This window comes from Taeniopygia guttata, chromosome 2, assembly GCF_048771995.1.
Source record: "Taeniopygia guttata chromosome 2, bTaeGut7.mat, whole genome shotgun sequence".
Lineage (NCBI taxonomy): Eukaryota > Metazoa > Chordata > Aves > Passeriformes > Estrildidae > Taeniopygia > Taeniopygia guttata.
This window is the reverse complement of record NC_133026.1, coordinates 13,384,318-13,405,853: the sequence shown is the minus strand read 5'-3', so window position 1 is coordinate 13,405,853 and position 21,536 is coordinate 13,384,318. Positions and strand designations below refer to the sequence as shown.

Below are 21,536 nucleotides of genomic sequence, written 5' to 3'. Positions count from 1 at the left end.
CGTGCTAGAGTTGGTCTATGAAGATTTATTCTAGTTTAAATAACGTGAAGAACATATTTTTGAGTAAGAACAATTAATTTAGTGAAATGTTATAGAAATGTTATCAATGGGAGTGTAAGATCTGTTCAGCTGTCCTTGATGCATTGAAAAAAATACAAAGGCTATTTTGTTTGTATAAAAATAAAAGGATTCTGCAAACTTTTATCTACTGGTGTGTTGCCAAGAACCATCATGTTCTGGTGGGACAGCTCCCAGCACTAAGCATTTTGCTAGGCTGTACTTTGTTGAACCAAGTGAGCTGGAGATGTAGGAGCTACCACACTGTTCAAGGATGTTGCCTAACTAAAATGTAATAAAGTTCTTGTTAAGAGGAATATAGAGGGATTTTTCAGGGCATGTAGGGCTGTGTGTGATCTGGCAGGTTGCTGTGGAATCTAGGGGACCCCCAAGACTTCTTCAGATGATGTAGAAGAGGAGAGCTGAGCTAGCTGTGTTGAAAGCACCTAACTTGGGCAAATAACTGCTCAATTACTTGAATAGTATTGGGCTGGTAAACCTTCCTGTTGACTGTAAGTGAAAATATTTCTATAGATAAGACTTGTGGATAATTAAAATACACATTATACAATACACAGAAAGTCGAGTGGCATCAAGACTCAAGGTTTCATCCAGGATCTGGCTCTGACTGTGAGCATATATCTCATGGTTTTACAGTGGGAAATCGCCAAGTCCATCACCAGGTGCTAGAGTGATTTGGCAATGTTACCTTCAGACAGTTCCATGTTTGGCTTTCTAGTAGTTTTCCCTGTGCTCTTTGAGCCTCACTGCTTACAGCATTCTCCTGGCATAGAAGCTGTGCTTGACCTGCTTGTGATCAACACATGAGCAAAGAGCAACAAATAAAATAAGGCAGGATGTGGCATCTTGGTTTATTATGTGGTCTCTAATTGTCTTTGTTCTGTGAAGCCTGGATGCCATGCTAAGCATATAAATTGTCCTGCTCTTCTTAGTCAGAAGTCTGAATGAACCCTTAATTACTTGAGCATTCAATGAATCCTTAGAAAAGTTGAAGTCACAATAAATATTAATTTGTTTCCTAGCTTTTCTAAATGTTTCCATCTCTTTTGGGAATTTTCAAGGTACTAAATCACATGTGTGGAATTCTTCCTATTTGGGGAGCTGGTACAGAATATTGCCTGTTATGTTTTTAACTTTTGTGAGTGCTTTATGCAAGTTCTCCCTAATTTGCTGAGCTTGGCCAGTGAGCTGTGGGTGACTGGAAACCCATGCACTATTTAGTGTGTGGGTGTGATTAACCCAGGGTTTCCAAACAGCACTTCAGCAATGGAACTGCCTTTTTTTTCATGGTAACAAGAAGGCAATGTTTGCTCCTCCAAGGTGCTGGCATTGGTGTTTTGTGTCAGTGGATTCCAGCTGTGTCCCTCTCCTAACTTAGATTGAGCTTTACACATTCAATGTACTGGCTAAATTTTGCAGTATCAGTGGGCTTCAAACAAAAAAGATTTTCAAATTGTATTTATATAGGCAGATAGAAGTGGAGTAAGCTGCTTTTATTCTTTAATGTTAGCTAGTTTTTTCAATTAAAACAAAAATAGATGAGTTATCTATTTTGTTGGTAATTCCAACATCCAAAATGCAAGACGTTCTTATAGTTATAATCCTCAAGAACTTTGTTTTAGATCCTGATATTATTAGAATAAGTCTATAGAAATGGCACAGTGAAAGTTTTTATTACAGCACAATGAAAAATGCATACATACATGTATTTACACACAGATACCTCTGTGTGTACTTCCTCACTCCCTTTTAATTTCAGGATACTTTCCTCCTATTGTGAAAGCTCAGCCATAACAGTTGAAAGTTTCTTTAGCAATAGGAATAGATCATCAGCTGTAGAATGAGGAAGATTGAGACAATTTGGCAGCGTCTCAGACTCCACTTGAAGAGTTCCATTACAACTTTGAAGTTTTATATAGTTTAAAAAAAAAAGTAGAAATTTAATTGTTTAAACTGTCTCCAAATCTGTTTGGCTTGACATCATCAAAACCCCATACCTGAAACCCAAAATCCTGGAGTTGCAGTTGGGAGTTTATGCTGCAAAGCACTGGTTAATTCTAACATGATGGTCTGGCCTGCTGAAGGCCGTACTGAGTTGTGTGAGCAGCAAAGCATTTTTAAACTGACTGAAGGCAAGTGATGGAATGCCTCTTTACAGTCATTTTGCCTTGTGCAATAATTGGCTTCCCCTTGTTTCAAATGGGGATTGTGATTACAAAAGAGAATGGTTGTGATAGACTGGGTTTCTCCTCTGCCTGACTCCCCACTGGCATGTTCTCTGGGGAGAGTTGAGCCTTACACTATGGCAGAGTGAGCCAGAAGCACAGAAAGAAGCAGCTGCCTTCCTGCAATGCCTCACCTGAGAGGCCAGGCTAACTGAATTTTTGTTATATGGGGAGATAGGGAAAGGAGGTCAGCATGGTGCTTGCAAAAATGTACACAAGAAGTGCTTGAGCAGGCACAAAAGGGAGGGATGTGTATAAATATGTTAATACATTCTTCTGGAGACTGGAAATAGCAATGCACTTGAGCTGTGAGTGACATTCTTGCTTTGGATAGTAGGGGATTGTACCTTCATGGGGAATTGAATAAGGGATACAAATACAGAAAAAAAAATTAAGGCAAATGAAGATCATTAAAATGGTATTTGAAGTCTATGTACCAGCTGTCTTTGTAGGATTTTAAGAACTTTGAATGTGGTATAATTATTTGTGATTAAAACTGTTAAATACTTAACCATGTTCAAAATTTCACAGTTAATAGGTGTTAACTTTGAATTAAGCACTGTAGTAGGTTGGCACACAGCTTATCAGAATTGTTTACTGCCTGTACATTTCAATATGTGGTACTAGACAAATACTTCAGCTGTTCTTAGAAGTATCCACCATCATTTTGTTGTTCCCCTGTAGATGCCTTATGTATTTTGCTGGTGGTAAATGCAGGGTGTGGAACTTAAGTGTAGTGCAGTGTTTTAGCAGGATTTCAAGCAGTTTAACAATTTACTAGATCATCAGAATTTTCCTGCTGTTCCTGTTTAATTCTGTTTCTTATATGATGTCCGTAATTGTGGATCTGAGCATATTCTAAGTGACATGGCTAACATCTGTCATGTGTGATTCTCCTTTCTGCTCCCTGGGAGGAAAATTATGTAAGGATTTTTCAAAGTTTTTTCTTATTTTTAATTTTCATTTTATGTCTGCATTAAACACAATAATTTCACAGTATTCACACATGCAGCCTTGTTTGTGTAGATTGCTTGCTTATTATAAATCACAGATAATGGCTTCTCATCCAACAGGGAATGGACAGGCTATCCCACCATTGTGAACACTCTTACTTTGCTAAATGTGTTGGTTTGCATAGCTTTCAAATCATGATGCACCAAAGTGCATTTAATCACCTACAGCATGAAACCATTATTATTTTAATCCTGCAGTTTGATTTATGTGGTAGTTGCCTCCAGAGTTGTATCCTAAATGCTGTGTTTTCACTGGAACAGAGCTCCGCAGGCTCTCTATGGGGTGAGTTAATTGGGGAAGTGCTTTAAAAAATGAGATAGAGTATATATAATCAGCTGTATTAAACATTTGCCTGACAATTAAGACTTTATACATCTAACTCCCTTTTTGTTGCTATTTACTTTTTGACTGTTTTGGCTAATTGTGGCTTTGACTTGCAACCATTGCTTGTGGTGACTGGTTCATGCTCACCAAGGGAATAAATTTTCATTGTTTCATCCAACATGACTAATAGTTTCGGGCTTGTGCCTGATCACTATAGAAGGCAGTGGTGTAATTCATATGGTTTCAAGGCTTCTCTGTGGGAGTTAATGCACAGTAAGCTGTGATGAGAATTTGCTAACTCCATGGTGTAGCTGTTGAGGTGCTTTCATACCTGCAAAGTAGCGTAGGTCACTTTGCAGCAAGGTACCTTGGATGAAGGCACTGGTGGCTCAGGGGTACCCACACAGAGAACTGGGGAAGAATGGCCAAGCCACTGCTACCTTGAACTGCAGCTTACTGCATATTAGCTTGCCCATGTGGACCAGTGCCTGGTGAAGTATCCAAATGGATGAGAATTTTAACCCATCACCACACTAGTGAGCATAAATGCCTTTATGCATTCAGATATGTGTTTCTTCTGTGTTTGCTGTATTTATATACTTGGTTAGTGCAAAAGCAATTATAATGTTGCACATAGATAGTCTCCTGTTCTTTTTATTATAAATGGTGTATAAGAAGCTTAATCAGGAAAAAATAGTCATGTAATATTTCTATCATATTTTGTGTTTTTGCAGTGAGAGAAAAACGCAAGAGTCTCTATATAAACCACGTAAGTGAAAATGCCTCGCTATGCAGCTTTCTCCTTGTTGTCTATATTATACAGTAAATGAGAGTTATCACACGTGATTTCCACATTGCTGAGAGGGTGCTGATGCTTCACATGTTGCTCTGCATCAGGATCCTGAAGTATAAGCCTTGGCTATTGAGTTAGTGGAACAAAGCTGTTGGTTTGAAGACAGTATTATGCTCACAACCAGTGTACGTAGGTAACTGGGAAAAAGAGCTGCACACATTGGTATGATTTTTTAAAATTACTACAGAAACTCTTGAAACTTTAGATTAAATTTGTATGCAAGTTTGCATTGGCAGGGAACTACAGCATTGGGTATTTACACAGTTGTTCTGAAGTGTGTTGATGCAAGGTAAATGTGAATTGACATGTGCTATATGCTGAGTATGAAGACGGGGGTTTGATATGCTCATGTACCCTGGGCATTTTTCAATTCAGTTCTCATCTGTTTGAGTCAAATTCTCAGTGAAGCTGAGAGCAAATACCCTGTAGCCTGCTTTGGATAGAGGACCAGGTTCTTCACCTCAGTTAACATTGTTTGTACTGCTGAAGCACCTGGAACCAGTGTGATCCCAAGTATGTGAAGCCTTGTGCTGAAATATTGGAGTCATAGTTAGGTAAATTTGAGAAGGGAAAGAACTAATTGTCTACCAAATGCTATTTGCCTTTAAGGTGAATGGAGAGGTTTTTCTCTATCTGTAAATATAAGCTATAATTTCATTTTTATGGCACTACAGCTGCTGAAACAAACAGATGTGGTTTATACCCACTTCATCTCTTTGTGCTGAGGTGGGCAGTTGTCTAGCTCCAGATAAACTGGACTGGGGCACAAATGCAGGTCGATTCAGCTGAATGCTAAAGTGGAGCTCCTAATTGTGATTCACTCCAGGTCTCACACGTGCAGTAAGGGATGGAGCCACAAGGGCAGGAATGAACTGCTGTGTGGGGTGGGAGGGCAGGACTGCTTCATTTGCTGATGGAACTGATTGGTGTTGAGTATATCTATAAAACTACTGTATGGCTCAAAGCAAGCCGAGATTTTTCAGTTTCCTAAGAGTTAAGATTCTGAGAAGTCATGGCTTCTCAGAATTCTGTGAGGCTTACAGAACCCTTAAAGTTGCCCTCACTAGGTTAGCAGATATTCTTGGTCCTCATCTTGTATTCCCCTATAAAACATTCCCATTGTTTATAGTGCATGTGAGGGTAGTTTGCAGAGCCGTTGTCTTGTTTTAAAATAACTTGGACAGCCAGTGTACTGGGTTCCTGTAAACTTAATAATGTGTGCTTAGCACCAACCATTTCATATGTAAAAATTGTGTTGTGAGTTCTAATTCCTGCAGCAGCTTAACAAAGATGACTATTACAGATGCTGCTGGAAGCATCCTATTGCAGACTCTGGTATAAAGTGGTTTTAGGTTCGGCTGGACATATTGCAGAAAAGGGAAGGGTGATCCTATCACTGAGGAGTTGTGTTGTTGGGAGCTCAGTGTAGCCTCACATACAGTTGATGTGCTAAGTGCTGTATTTCTTCTTAATTTGTTCTGTTTCCCCCCCCCTAAGTAGCATTCAAAATATTGGCTGAGGCTGCAGTAGTGTAAACTTCCCTCAGTGGTTTACTGCTACCTTAAGTCTTTGTACATATAAAGTACTTCTGAATTACAAAGCTAAAAATAACCTTTATGAGGGTGAAGTTCTTACCATGTCTGTGTCTTTACAGGTCAGTTAAGCTTTTTAGGCAATACTCATAGATAAAATGTATTTTCAAGCACATCCTGTAATATTTTAAGTTGTTCCTTCAGCACATCTGTAAGTATTCATTCAGCACCTCCTAAATCTTCAGTGTGCTAAACTTGGTGTACAAACTGGGTGATCATTTTTGTAGGAGTAGCTGTGACTTGTAACTGGAAACTGTGTTTTGATTTCAGACTGCAGGGAACCATCATGGTTTATCTAGACCACCTTGCTGGAAGAAATTGAAGGAATTAGTTAGATTTAACAGTTGTATGTGACAAATAATGGGTTTTATTTACATGGTACAATGGTTTATGATATACCCTATTGATAGATCAGTTCTTTTCCACTGTTTCTCAGTGTGTCCTACAGGAGCTATGGCTACTCATCTGTTTCCCTGTTGATGTGAAGTGCTGGGTCCCCACATCTTCTCTGAAGGAAACATTCCAGAGGGCATAAATTCTGTAGTGTTATTATTTTGCCTTTTTTTAAAAGAACTCCTTACCATAATGCAGCACTTTTTTCTTTTGTGGTTCTTTTTTTGTTGTTGTTTTTCATGCTTATTCTCCTTTTGTGATAAATAACCAAGATGAGCAACAAATTATTTTTATCTGCATAACTGGTTATTTTGCAGGCAGAATTTAATTTCTCCCAAGTAATATGGGGGGCTGGTTAGAAAGAGAAGTATCAAGAAAAGCTGGGTGGTTTTAACTGCTTGCCAAATTCTGTGTGGTAACAGAGAGTAGTAATTTATACAAATGCAGTTTTGAAATATTACTTATTAAAAAAAATTTGTATTGACTCTTCCTCATTTAAAAATGCACTTTCTTAGCATGATCACACCACTGTTCTTTTTCTTGCTTGCTTGCTTTTGTTTGTAGGATATTTTATTTAGCTGAATAGTTTCCTGTTATCCCCAAACACAAATGGTGGGTTCCTGATTTGATTTGTTACACTTTGTCAAGAGCTGACAGTTGCCATATTTCAGATTCACCTTGTCAGTAGGTGTGATGGAAGAAGCCAGCAGCTGCTCTTTTTTTGGGGTGGAGAAAGAATGAAAGGGGGGAGTGACAGAGTGCTATGGAGGAACTGCCATCTCCCAGTCTTCCCGCAGAACCCAAGGAGACACATGACAGGTTGGGAATGATGCTGGAAGTTCCCTACCTCCAATGCACCTGAGCCACCTTGCTGTACCTTGCTTTCTTCCAGCCTGTTTTAATTCCTAAGCAGTTGCAGCAGACTCTGCTTCTCTTTCCCATTGCACTGGCTGGCAGTCACTGTTTTTTGTTATTTTATGGGGTTTTTTTATGCTGCCTTGGTGTGCACATGTCTTTTAATGTGCTTAGTCAAGGTGCTGAGAGGGATAAAGATGCAGACTGAGATAGGGGCGTTTCCTTTCTCAGAGAAGAGAGATTGCATCAGTGTCTCTGCCTGTACAAGGAAAGCAAACAGGAAGACAGACACGTTTTGTGTTTTTAGAGGAGGTGGTGGAAAAAGAGTGAATTTTTTATTATGGTTGCAGTAGGTAGTCCTTTTTACTGTGTTTTTTTGTAAAGGAAAGGAGCAGGGTGAGGGGAGAAAAAAGGTTGTTTTCTCATTCAGGTTTTTCCAGAAATTTTCCCTTTCAGACAAGGAGAAAATGCTCTGTTAGCCCAGGTAATTACTTCTCTTCTAGGCAAGATACAATCTTAAAATGAATATATGTTTCTGAGCAGCAATACTCCTTAAAAATAAAGGATTTTTTCAATATATTTCTGTATTTCTGAAGGAAGATAAAGGGTAGGAAAAGGGAAAGAAAATAAAAGGAAGTAATGTCTCACTTTTGCATATTTTTTTTTTACTCTGGAGACTCTTTGCCAGCCTTGTAGCAACAGGATCCTTTCATCATTGTCTTTTTTAGGGATCTGGGCTGTCTACTGGCTTCTACTGTATGCTACCTGGCAACTAGATGTTCAAATTCCAGCAAACTAATACTGTTTTTATCATTCCAAGTAGAAAAGTTAACATCTGTGTAGAGACCAGAAGATTTTTTCTTCATCCTGGGGAAAAGTTACTGGGCGACACTCATGTCACAACCCTGGTCTTTGGAAATTACCCCTTGGTGATTTACATCAGGGGAAGCTTCTCCCCAGACACAGTACTGGGGACTTGAGAGAACAATTGGGTCTTCTGCTGGACGTGGTGAGGCAAGAAAAATTTCTATGAGCCTTTTTGCATGCTTGGAATTATGTATGGCACTTACTCCTATGTATCTCCCAAATATTCTTGTCAGATTGAATAAAGAGGCTGTTCTGCTTCCATGTTGTAAAACTTCTGAACATGTGACTGATAATCAAACACTTTCAACTAGTGATTAATGAGTAAATAAGATACATGCTGAAATGGGAACATGGTCAGAAAAGTAGTTTAATCTGTGAAAGCAAAGCACAACATAAAACATGAGATGTTGTTTTCAAGTAGACTGCCTGAGGCTGGCTATTGGAAAGGCTTATAATTGCTGTCCAAATTCCTTAAGATATTTTAATTGTCATTCCTTACTTGAAGAGAAAAGCAAGATAAACTGAAAGATAGCTTAGAGGCTTCTCAGGTGCTCTTGAAGTTTTCCTGGAGATTGCTTAATGTGGCCTTTGCTCCTCTCCATTGCACAATCACAGAAAAGCAGGTCTAGAGGGGGCTTTTATAGGTCACCTGGTCCATTTTGCAGATTCCTTACACTGATGCCATTCCTAATAGATGCAGCTTAAGATTCTTTCCAGGCATCTAGTAAGTTAAAATTAACATGTTTTCTTTAATGCCTTACCTAAATTTACTGTTTGAAATGTGTTTTTCTAGAGTCTTTGATTTAGCTTCCTTTCCTCTCTTCTAGGGTAAAGAATTTTACCTCTCCTGTCAGCCTCAAGGCATTAGGTTATATGAAGTGATAAACTTTTTTATGGGGAGAAACAAGCTTAACTTTTGAGTTAGAATGAGAACATGCAGGACAGTTCTTTTACAAGGGGCTATGTGATACTTGCTTTGCTGGGAATGTAATAAAGTCCCTCTGGTGGAATTGCACAACAGTAGCAATTACACGCTTTGTAAATATAAGCCCTTGAGCTGATTTTAACAGTCAAAGAAATATTTAATCTTTCACGTTTGTAAAGCAGGGTGCTTTATCAGTGGTTAAATAGGGCCTGCATGTGCTGCAGAGTTTACTGGTGGTTGCTGAGCCCCTCAGGAGCTCAGTGGTTTGCTGACATAATTTTCTCTAGTTGACATGAGTAAAGATGAGCTTTGAGAGCTAAAAACTTTCAAGTGCAGATTTAGTCTAAGCTAGGCTAGATTTGGACTTTATCAAACATTGGTGAAACGTCAGCTGAGGACAAAGTTGAATCATGAGGAACAAGGGGTATTACTTAAGAGTAGTCGGACTGGATTTTTTTATTTAATTGTAGTTTTCAGCAGAGGAAGATGAACATACTGGTGCAGTTTCCTATTACTTTTATTCTGGTGAATATATCTACGCCAAAGGTAGACAATTTTGCTGTGTTGGCATTATGCAAGATGAAAATAAGTGCAGAACGTTGAAGAGCCATGCAGAGAATTGTGTTGCATGGCTGGGTTGATTTGGGAAGCACTTTGTTGACCTGTAAAATCATGTTTCTTCTGTGAAAAATATTGTCAAAACGAAGTCATATCTGAAGCAACAGAAGATCCTGAAGATAGGAACCTCCCTTTTCCAAGTCAGAAGCAGTCCTGGTATTTTTGCTCACTGTTGTAATTTGGCTTCATGTGCACTTTTTTGTGCCAGTTTTGCCTTTTAGCATCTTGGCCAGCCTCTACTCCCTGGAAGCTAATAGGCATGTCTGCACAGACGGGTGCAAGCAAGCCTCAGTTTTTCCATGGGGGAAAATATTATTTAATAGGACCTTTTAAAATCATGCACTAACTTACACCTGGTTCGCAGGGAGTAGAGAAACTACTATCATTATTTAGTAGAGAAGCTCCAAATTATCTTTTGATGGACAAGTGCAAAAGAACACTGGAAAAGGCTGAAGCTGCTTTGCCAAACTGGAAGCTGACTGGCTGAGAGCCAGAGCTGGTACTAAAGCTGTATAGCTTCATTAGGGGAGTGTTGTGCCCAAACAAATGAACCCTGCTGAGCATCAGGGCAGAGAGCCACCCTAGTGCTGCTGAAGAGGCCAGAGCTGGCCCTTCTGGTCAATTCTGAGTGTGGGTTTTGGGTAATGTGCACCATCCATTAGATGTTGTTTCTACACAAAACCCCTCTGAAGTGCCTACTTTAGCAAAAGAAATGTTAACATTTCTTCTTTCCCCACAAATTTAAATTTAATTTCTAAGTGATGCTTCCTGAGAGAAATTAGCTCTTTTGTACAGTATTATTGTGAAAAAGTTAGGAATCCATTATGATCCCTTTCAAAACAGGTACCTAGAAGCAATTCTGTAGTGTTTGTATGATTTTGATGGCCAAAACCAAGCTATTAGAATTCTGATAAAATGTTTTTTATATAAACTTCAAGTAAAAACCTGTGGTTCAAACATCTTAAAACACACAGGATTTGGAAAATTGGAAAGTGTTAGGATGAAGCTGGAAGAAAATAAAGCAGTGATATTTGCTTAGTACTTGCTGTGCAAGGGGAAAAAACTGCTAGTCTCAAGAGCTAGGAACACCTGCATTATTGAAAACTGGACCTTGATCTCTTAGGGTTTTTTCTGTAACACATTCAAAAACGTAGCAAGTTATAAAGCAGAGTTTTCTGTTCTACATCTTCTCCTGTTAAGAAAGAAATTCCACAAAACACCTATTTCGTATTCATTGTTGAACTATAATGTCAGCATTTCTTAGTGGCTGTCTTTGTTTCAAATGACAAAAATAGCAACTGCTTCTGGAGTAAAGAGCTACAAATCCTCTCCACCAAATGATAGAAGATTGGTCTAGAATTCATCTCAAAAGCTTGTTCAGTCTGGTTTCTTGTCCAGAAGCAGAAGCTTGCATCTAAGCTATTCCTGGCCTGTTTGTTTTATCTCTTCCTTACAACTTTCAGTGATGAGATTCTATTACTGCTCAAGTCATTTAAGCTATCCTTACTATTAGGAAAAGGTAGTGGCTTAGCTGTTTTTGCCATCACCTCTTCTCACACTTTCATGTACAATTTTAATTTTCCATAGTTTAATATAAGCCTGCTCTTTCTTATCTCATCCACAAGGGTCATAGAGAACAACGTCCTCTTCTTTGTAACTTCCTCCAACATTACTTTAAAGCCATTATTTTTGCTTTGTTCCTGGAGAAAACCTTTCCGGCCTGCCTTTACAATCCCTTGTAAATCAAGTTTTTAAAATCTCTGACTTACGTTGCTTCCCTGTCCTCCAGACTCTGAAATAAATTCATCTTTCTTGAAATACAGTGTCCAAAACTGGACATGAAATTCCAGTGGAGCAGAGTGGATGGGTGCTCTACTCTGGTAGCTCTATAAATTCTAATGATATATTGCATTTTTTAAAGAAAAATGTCCTCTGCAAGTTAATCTCAGCTGCAAATACAATAAAAAATACTTTGATACTGTGATCAAAGTTGCTGGTCAGTATTTTATGTGGAGTTGACTGGGCCTCTATGGAATGTCCCTTCAAGCTTCTAATTTGAAAGTGATCCCTGGCTGACCAGAATATAATTTTAGTATAAATTTAGTAGTTTTTACCTGCCATGTTTTCCTTAGTTTGCCCTTTGGGAATTTTATGTGAGATGAAGTTGGAAGTTTTGCTGAAGTTGAGAGGCGTGACATCTACAGAATCTCTTGGCTACAGAGATAGTACTGCAGCTACTGAAAAAACACATTAAGTGAATCCCACTTTGTATCAGTGAGGTGCTTTGAATTAGTAAATATTTGTAATAGCAGAGGTTGTCAAGGCTTCACATGTGTTCTATGCTCCTTTTTGCATATGAAGATTTACAAAAGGAGGTGTGCCAGTCTGTCCTTTTCCTGTGCTAGCTTTATGGTGGGATCTCATTAGATAATTTGGCTAATTTCTCCAAAAGCTTGTCATTCTCAGCTCTTTTTTTTTTGGGGGGGTTTTTTGGTTGGTTTTTTTTTTTGGTTTTTTTTTTTGTTTGGTTTTTTTTTTTTTTTGGTTTTTTTTTTTTTTGCCCTTAATTAGAGCTTCTTTGACTTGTCTCGATGGGAGCATTTTTGTGATCAGCTCTGATGGATTTGAAATACAAAGGTGTTAAGCTCCTGTACAATTTTGGTCATGGACCTATCACATTGAAATGGACACAGAAGGGAGTTTATCTATAGGACAGTGCTGAATACTGAGCTGATGCTCAGTAGCCTCTTTGTCCTTTGCAAGGATGGAGAAGGTTCCTGTGCAACATTTTATGGAGGCTCAGAAAAAAGTCTGTTTGACTGAACTGTGGCACTTCAAATGTCTCCCAGCTTAGTCGAGATAAAATATGAAACTGAGGGTGTTTTCCAGCAATTGAAGAGGCAGGAAATCTGTTACCTGCTGCATCATATGGCTGCAGTTGGACATCAGAGTAGAAGCTGGGGATGCTGATCTCCTGACAGGTCAGTTATTCACATGGCACAGGTGTGTGTATATTTACCCAAGGGTGTAGCTTTGTACTTGGCACCATTCTTCTGACTCGGAGAAGTGCTCCTTCCTGCCAAGTTGTTGTGAACAGTGAGGCATGGGACACCACGTATTTTCCTGAGGTGTGAAAAGTTCCAAGCCTAACAAAGTGTGATGTGGGCTGAAAACCCAAGAAGAGTTCTGTGATGTGGTAGTTTCAGAAATAAGGTGCGTTGCTCTAATTATTGACGTGTGTCAAATGTTAGAGTGCTGTTTACATAGGAAAATTTAAATCTGATAGTGGTGTTGCTACAGAGTTATTTTCTGTTTCTTAGTTGTGCTTCCCTTGAATAAATCCTGTATATTTATCTTACATTTTTTCTAAACCTTTAAAGCATGTTGACACTTATTATGCAGAAAGAAAACTTTCCATGTGTTGTTTTTTTTTAATAACAATGCTGAGATGTGTGTACATCTCCCTTTTTTCCCCCAGCCACTAGAGTATCATTTTTCTTGTTTTTAAGATGCTTTGCCTTTATCATGCCTGTGGAAGGTACTCAACAGACTAATGCAGATATTTAAACAAAACTGTGGTAGAATAAGGGCTTTGAATCACCAGTCCCCTAGTAATTCTTTCTGTGTGCAGCAATGCTAGTTAATAAATTTTATGGTATTAATATTCACAGTACCTCTTTCTTGCCTAACATACAATAGCTTGGAAAGTAGATGGATTGTCAGCTTTCAAAGTATTACAAAGTACCTTTCCAAACTCCTGAAGTCCTGCAGGACTTTTGATTTTGAAATTTGTGGTATTTTTCATTTTCTCGGTAAACCTTTTCACTTCCAAGAAAAGCAGCTCAGCCAGCAATTTTACTGGTCAAGTGAAGGACCTTGAGAGAATTTGTTGGTAAGCTTTCAGATAATTTGAACATAATGTTTCTACAATTGTGGCAGCTTCAGAAAATGTTGGGGTTTTTTTCAATTAACAGGAGACTGTGGTTTTTCACTCATAGCTGTGAAATTCAGAAATATGACTTAGATGTGTGTAGGTTTTACCAGGAGTCTGTCTGTCTGTGTAGTGAATGCTGCTAGGAAGTCAGCTGCCTATGGAAAGTGGAGCATTGGTGAGCTGATGGATGCTGGCACTTGTAATAATATCTGTTTTGGAAAGTGGGCAGGGGAAGATGTACTGAGGTAGCAGTCACAGGACTGTATCCTGGATACTCAGTTGCTCTGGGCTGGTAAATACCTCTGAATTCTGCTGATGGTATTGACATTGGTCCCTCCACTGAAATGCTGGAAACTACATTAATTGTAAGATGAATTAAAATTTCCATGTTGGTACGCCAGCTGAATTTTAAACTTATTCTGTTGAGAGTTAAATGTGTAATTTGACTGATCTTCACTTTCCTGACAGAGGTTCTTTGTCAAGTTATTTGCTAGTGTAGATGGAATAAGCAAAGATAGAATCAAAGAGGATTAGGGACTGTGAGAGCTATTAGCTGGTGTAATTGAAGCTATTCTCTTTAGCCTGGTGGAGTGTTGGCTGCTCTAAACGGCTGATGGAGAAGCTCTCTCAGCAAAAAAATGTTTAGAAACAGAGTTCTCAAATGCCAGTTTTTTGGCTGAATTTTCCAGTGTTTTTCTATGGTAGTGCAGAAAAATGATTGAAATATATTGAAAACCTTTTCTTTTTATATATGTTTTTTAAAATTTTGCTTATACTCTTCTGTTCTTTGATCAGTTTTCTTCCTTTCTGATAACAATGTGTTATTATGAATTATTTTTATGAATTCTCCTTATTAATTTTGTAGTTCTACTGTAAAGACCTCTTTCCCTTACTTTTTTTTGAGGGTTTAAAATATTTTTTTCTGCAAGCATGGTTTTTTATCTGTTGCTAAACTGGTCTTCATTGCTAACACAATTTCTTTTTCACTCTTCCATTTACTCTGTTGGAATGAGGACAGAGATATAGGTCTTATTCATATTTGCTTTCCAAGTGTATGTATGTATTTGAGTAAGCCTGCAGAAAAATTTTTGCCTGGTTTTGGGGAAGGAGGGACGCAGGGGATTTGGGACTTGAATGCATTAGCGAGTCTCAGGCAGGAATTTTTGTGATTTTTGCACTGTTAATTATTTCTGAACTTTCTGAACTGCTTCCAAATGTAATCACATTACTGTGTGCGTCATTGTGAGAGACAGAAATTTGTCTTTTTTAAATTCTTACATTTTCTCAAAAAAATGCTTTGCTATTACATAATTGCCACTGTTCTTTTGCATGTTTTTCATAGCATCCTCCTGGGCAGTTGAGAAGGAAGTACAGTTCCTGCTCCACTATTTTCCTGGATGACAGCACGGTCAGTCAACCAAACCTCAAGTATACCATTAAATGGTGGGTATTACAATTTATTTATTTTTGCTAGCACTTGTATTTTATGTGTGTATTTATGTGTACATATTTCTGAACCATTACTAAGCAAACTTCAAAGGTTTTAGTTTTTGAAATAATAAATTTACTTAATTGGTCATGCTCCAGACTTACTGGGTGATGTCTTAGATGAGCATTTTAAGTTTCACTGGTGCCTTTTTACATTTAGAAAGAAATGAAATTGTTATTTGTATTGTTCTTTACGTTTTGTACAGTAAGGGGAAAATAGAGACCAAATGCTCAGGCATCTTGTGTTCTTTATTAATGGTTGCTGATAGCCTCCCTTGAGTTGTCTGTAGGTTGGTTACCTTGGTGTATGCAAATTCAAAAATTTATTAAGACAGTATCTCTGCTGCAGAGGTGTTTACATGAGAGACAAATCTATTTAGACTACCACATCCAAAGGAGTTTGTAATGTTGGTCACTAAGACAGTCCTTAATTTTTCTGTTAAAGGAAAAAGGTGGGAGAGGAGAACGGTTTTATAGTTAAACTGATGCCTGATTCCTTGTCAGCTCTTTCTGCCTGGAATACAGTCTTGCTCTTCTTCAGGTTTCTGTCACTAGTAACTTAAAAATAGTTCTGATTAACACTTGAAAAAGGTTTTCCATTTCTGAGGTGTTTAGGCTTTTTTCCTCTTTGAATCTCATACTATTCTGCTCTAAAATCTTTTGTATGCAGAGTAAGTGCAGCCTTTTGGGTGGATTTTGGGTCTGTTTTTGCATTAGAACTGCCATGGCTCGTGGGAAGAAGAGATGGGCTTGGGTGCAGCAGCAAAGAAGCATTTTTAGGACACAGAGGGATGAGCTGGTGGTGGGGAAAAGGGTGGTGTGGTGTGTTTGGGCAGAGTTGTGGGGAGCAAAGGAGATGCAAGAGCCAGTGCTGGGATGGGCAGGGGTCATGCAGGACTGAGGCCAGGCTGCCAGCATGGGAAGGGTTGGAAGCTGCACGGGCTCAGAGAGCTTGAAAAGGAACTACAGAAGGTGAGAAACTGAACTCTGGAACACAAAGTCTCTGCATCTTCTGTCTGGCTGCACATTTAACAGGTTGAAGGGTGAGGACATGGTAGGATTACTGCTTTTGTAGTACAGCTTCAGCTTTTTTCCCCACACCTTGCAGTCTCTGCAGGAAAATAACTATTGCACATAGGTAAATCTAAGAGGGAGGCATTTTGCTCAGCTCATTTATCCCTTCTAGGTCATGTTGTGCACTGGTGTGTTTAAAATATTACTGTGTCCACTGCAGCATCTGCAGCAGTCGGGGTGGCTGGGATAGGGTGATGGAAAGCTCCGTAATCATAATTTCTGCACTCTTAGTGCCAGCTGAACCAGTGTATGAAAAGTAGAATGAAACTTGGATGAGTTACTCTATTACAGCCCTGAGAGACTTTCAGATTCTGATACAGATTTCTAAATAGTAAATATTTTCTAAACTTAATTTGGCATTTTGTTACAAAGGCAACCATATGGGCACCAAGCAGAGTTGTGCACATAGGTTCTTGCATCTGCTTTCATTAAGTGAACTGGAGCTGCAAGTGTGTTCCTAGGGGCATAATTTAATATCAAATTTTAGGATTAATTCATTTTGTGAATATCTTTCTGTCAAATCAAATTAATTCATAAATGTGTGTTTTCTTGTGTTCAGTAACAACTGTGGTCTTTAAGTGTCCATGGTACACACTATCACTTGATTCCTTAAATATGTGTCTGTAAAAAATTCCCAAATTTAAAAAGCATGTATGATCTAAGAACTTCTAATACACAGAATAATAATAGATAGGTAAATCACATAAAAATTTAGTAAAAATATTTACTTTTAGCCAAGAAAGACATTTTCTGCTGTATGACTGTTCAAAAAAACCCCAAATCAAACCTGAAATAATTTAAAATTCTGTTAGAGTTTTATTCAAACATATTATTTTCCTAACATGCAGTATCTCAGTTTTCATGTAAAAACTCTTTAAAAGGTCTTTTAGGGAAAACTGGGAAATTTTGCATTAGTATAAGACATAAGCATCTTACAGTGAATCACTGATGAAACAAACTGTCTGCAAAGAGAATCAGTGAATTCCCTCCTCCATCCTCTTTCCCCTTTACCTTAGCTTGGTTTTATGCTGCTGCAGTAAGTAGGGACAGTGCTGGCTTGGCTTCGTTCTTCAATAAAAATGTATTGTGAGTAAAGCTTGAGCTGGGAGTTGGAAACTCTAGGATAATCATAAGAATCCATGCTTTAATTTTGTTCCATCTCAAATGGGAATGAGATCAGTTAGTTGTGTATGTAATCAAAATCTTAACTTTCTGTGAATACAAGGACATTTTTTGTCTGTGTGCAGAATATACACAGGGGTGCTTTAGTGTGTGGTTGAGAGTAGGGGAAATGCATAATGCAGTAAATTATTCAGGGAGTCGTCTTTCCTGAGTTAAAATAAGTAACTTGATGCCATAAAACTGTAGGAGTGTGGTATTGGAGTCTGCTGTTTGAGCAGCTATAGAAAGACAGACACAAGCAATGGATTTAAATATACAGTCATAAGCCAATGGTGATTAAAACATTTTGTGTTAACCTGGCAGCAAAACTAAGGAGAATGTCCAATGCCTGTGATGCTTTGTCTTCAGCCTTGGAAGTCAGTAGGGGTTTAATCACTGGGTTTAGTGGAGTAGGGCATTAAATGGAAAGTATGTGCAACTTGGTACATGAAATATGAAGATAATATAAATATGATGATAATATGAAGTAAAATACTTAATTACTAGTAAAAAGCATGCAGTTGGAGTGTACAAAACAAATATAAAATTGTCTGTTTATAGCAGTCTTCCTGATGTCTAAGAGCGAACAAAAGAAAATAGGCTGTTGGCCATATACTGTTTGTCATGTTTTGTGCTAAATTTTAAATTTGCATGCAATATGACAGAAAATATTAATATGGCAGTCCTGAGATATTAACTCTGTATTTTTCTTTACAGTGTAGCTCTTGCAATATATTACCACATCAAAAACAGGTATGTGAATAGTGGAATCTTGTACTGAAAATATTTTTTATTTCAACAAGTGAACTGCTAAAACCCTAGAAATCCATGCTTAATTTCTTTCAAAATGTTTTTGGATAGTAGTTTTCTTAACTTACAGGCTAGCGATAAGAAACACACACATTTTTCTATATGTATTATTTTACATTGAAATATTAAAATTGAAGGATTAAGTACCATAAAAAATGGAAGTACAGCTCAACATTGAAAAGCTCTGATGATTCAGTGTTTGGTTTTATATGCATTGGGCACTTCTGCATTGTTGCATATGTTGCACTTACATGTAGAAAAATCTGAATAGTGTCTTTCAGTTGTATATTTTTAGCTGCACCTTTGTAAAGTTAACTGTGTATATCAGTAATCAGTTAGGATTTTGAAATAAAACCCATGAATTATACAGTAAGAGTGGCATTGTGATCAGATGTAATTCAAGATGCTCAGAAACAGAGCAGGTCCTGGCTTATCTCTCCTGGTATAGTATATTTTAGATCTCTGCTCAGTCAAGTTGATTGAAATTGAATAGAAAAAAGGTTCTCTAAAAAGTAACTTGGCACATATATGAGTTTTCTTCATGTTGAATTGTGCTTTTGTATCTTAAATTCCCTGTCCTCATGATATGTCATGGTATCCTAAAATAATATTTCCTGACATTTCTAAGGAAAGGTTGTATAAATAATTGAAGTGACTTCTGTGTCCATGGTTTTTCAATTGGCCTTTTCAGAGAACTTGGCTTAGATCTTGATTTATCAAGCCACTTAGACGTTTTTTTCTTCTGGACTATAAGAAGTCCAGCTAGAACAAAAGGAATTACTCATGAGTTTAAAGTTCAGCTGGTTCGTCATTCAGGACCATGGTTCAGGTCACTGGAACCCATCACCCTTCTTGAAACAAGGCTGACATCTCAAGAGAATCCTTTAAACGTGCACAAGAGCAGAAAGGCTTAGGGCTTGATTCCTGCTGAAAGCTCTTAGAAGATTGTCTAAGACATTAGTGGGTCTTGGACTGAAACATGGCAATATATAAAGCAAAAAGTTGGAGTGAAATATCTCAAACTTTTAATCTCATTTACCAGGAAATAAGGCATGAGTAGTCATGCTTGGATTACTTGTTCATCCATCTGTGGTTGCTTTCCCCCCCCCTTTTTCCATCGTCCCTGGATTAGTTTGGTTAGTTAGTCAGTTTATGCTATGCTTGACTAAATAATAGAGATCTCAAAGATAATCAGACTCCAAATAATGTGGAAATAAATAATTAAATGCTCTGCTAAGTACCATGGCAGCTGAGTAAAAGGTTCGAGAGAATCGGGCACATTAGAGAGTACAAAGGGTGAGAAAACTCAGTATAAGAGTTTGCAAGTGAGCAGGAAAGATCCAGAGCCACAATGTGCATCTATGCTGATTGCCAGGGAACTAATCCCTGTCTGCAGTAAATGATGCCCATTTGTGGGCTTGCAGAGCCTGATGCAAATTTGACCTGCAACTGGTAGACAGAGAGACCAGACTTTTACAACATCTTGAAAACAAATGCATTCTGACTGTTACTTTCTTGGGAAAAATGGGTTTTTCTGGGTTGCTATCTGTCCTTTCACTTCTGGGATGGAGAGGTGATTGATTCAGGAAACTGCTTGCTGCTGCTTTTGCTGGAATGTGCCTGGGGTGGGGAAGTGCTGTGCCTGCACTTGGGACAGACAGTCCAAGCAGAGATGCTGGAGCCAGGCTCACATGTGTCAGAAACTCTGAAATGAGGGGTGTGAAACAACTGCTGGGTCTTGGGTTCTCTCTGACTTGGGAATGGAGGAACAATGTGATAACAGCACTCAGCTGTGCTTGCTGCTGAAACAGCAAGAGCAAAACATATGTTCTGTTTCCTGCTATTATAGGAGAAAAGGAAGTTGTTGACATATGTGGGAGATTTTGGTTCATTATGGGGGATGGGGAGTGTGAAACCACTGTGACTTTTGACTCAAGGTTCATTTTGACAAACAATGAGTCAAACGTCTATTTTTCCAGAGAATAATTCATTTTAGATAGTATTTAGTTGTTCCTGTTCTCCTGCATAGGAGACTTAAACCAAATTTACTTCCTAATATTTCAAACCCTCACCAATCTAATTCATGAAATATATTTCCTCACATGTTTCTCACACATCATTTGATTGTAACATTCTAATATCGTTCCTCCCTTTCCCAGTGTCTCCTATCATGGTTATACTGATCGGTTTTCTTCATGTTTTGTTGTCTTAGCTACTCAACAAGTGATTAAAAACTTCACCCATCTTGTTTTGGAAGGAATGCATACACTTTGGTGAATTTGCTAAAGAAATAAAATAAACCCCAGCATAGTAACCATAAAGAATGTTTGGGTAATCAGTAGATTATCCATTTTTGAAAGAGTACAATGAGTTGTAATGAAGACAAAAACCTTTCAAGTTTTTTTAAATACATTTTTGAGGGCAGTCAGGTATGACTTCATAGCATGCAGCAGCTACAAAAAGAAATAAAATAGGAAATTAGTTGCATTGTGAAGTGCCATAGTTTACTGTAGCACACCAGTCATTTCAAGGAGACAACTTCTGCATTAAAATACTGGTTTTTTAGGTAGGGTTAAAAGAGTCTGGCCTAGAATCCTTGCTGATAGGAATTTTCTAGTAATTACTACAGTCACCGCAGTCCAGATTTTGGTTTTATTTATTTTTAGTTTGTTTTTTTTTTTGTTGGTTGTTTGTTTTAATTTAGGTGCTCTTTTTTATATTAAAAATGTGATTATCTCCAGTGTTAGCCTCAATTTTAGTAGAAAAAAATGGCACCTTCAGATGTTGAGTAAATAAATGTATTTTGCAGACATGAGTCCACTGTAAAACTTGCAGTTTGCATGCTCTGAGAGACACGTGCTGCTATGTAAAGATAGAAAATATGTTCAGTGGTTTGTTTGTTAACTGTATGATCAGAGTACCAGCGATGCTAAAAATAAAGATAGAACTGTAATAAGGAAGTCTCATTGATGCATCTGTCCAGAAAGTGCCCGTTCTGGTACAGTTATACTTCTTGGTTTTGTGTTTGTTAGTGTCCTTGCCACAGTTACATACAGCAAAAATCTTATATTGCATCCTGGATGTTAGGCTTGTGAAGTTGCATCAACATGCATGCTGATACTGAGCTACAGGAATTTCAGAGAAACATCTAATAAAACCAATGAATAGGAGTATTATTTTGTCTGAATTTTTGTTTGTATGTGCTTCTTTTGGCTTTCAGAATTCATTAGTATAACAGGGTTTTTCAGATGAATTAAAAGTTCGTATGTATTAAGTAAAAGATTACTGTAAAAATAGCATTGCATATTAGTAAATGTTTACAATG

The 21,536-nt window shown here is 37.9% G+C and overlaps 1 protein-coding gene across 3 annotated transcripts in view; it reads left to right on the top strand.

The window, feature by feature from the left end:
• Window positions 1–21,536, top strand: part of CCNY (cyclin Y) — a 120,092-nt gene that overhangs the window by 74,690 nt on the left and 23,866 nt on the right. Inside the window, exons 2-5 of one of the 3 annotated variants that reach the window (XM_072925336.1) lie at window positions 3,515–3,599; window positions 4,376–4,410; window positions 15,021–15,121; window positions 18,119–18,154. In XM_072925336.1, coding sequence (XP_072781437.1) covers window positions 3,515–3,599; window positions 4,376–4,410; window positions 15,021–15,121; window positions 18,119–18,154 — 257 coding nt within the window. The remainder of the gene's footprint in view (window positions 1–3,514; window positions 3,600–4,375; window positions 4,411–15,020; window positions 15,122–18,118; window positions 18,155–21,536) is intronic. The other 2 variants (XM_030264322.4, XM_072925337.1) reach the window with 2 other exon arrangements.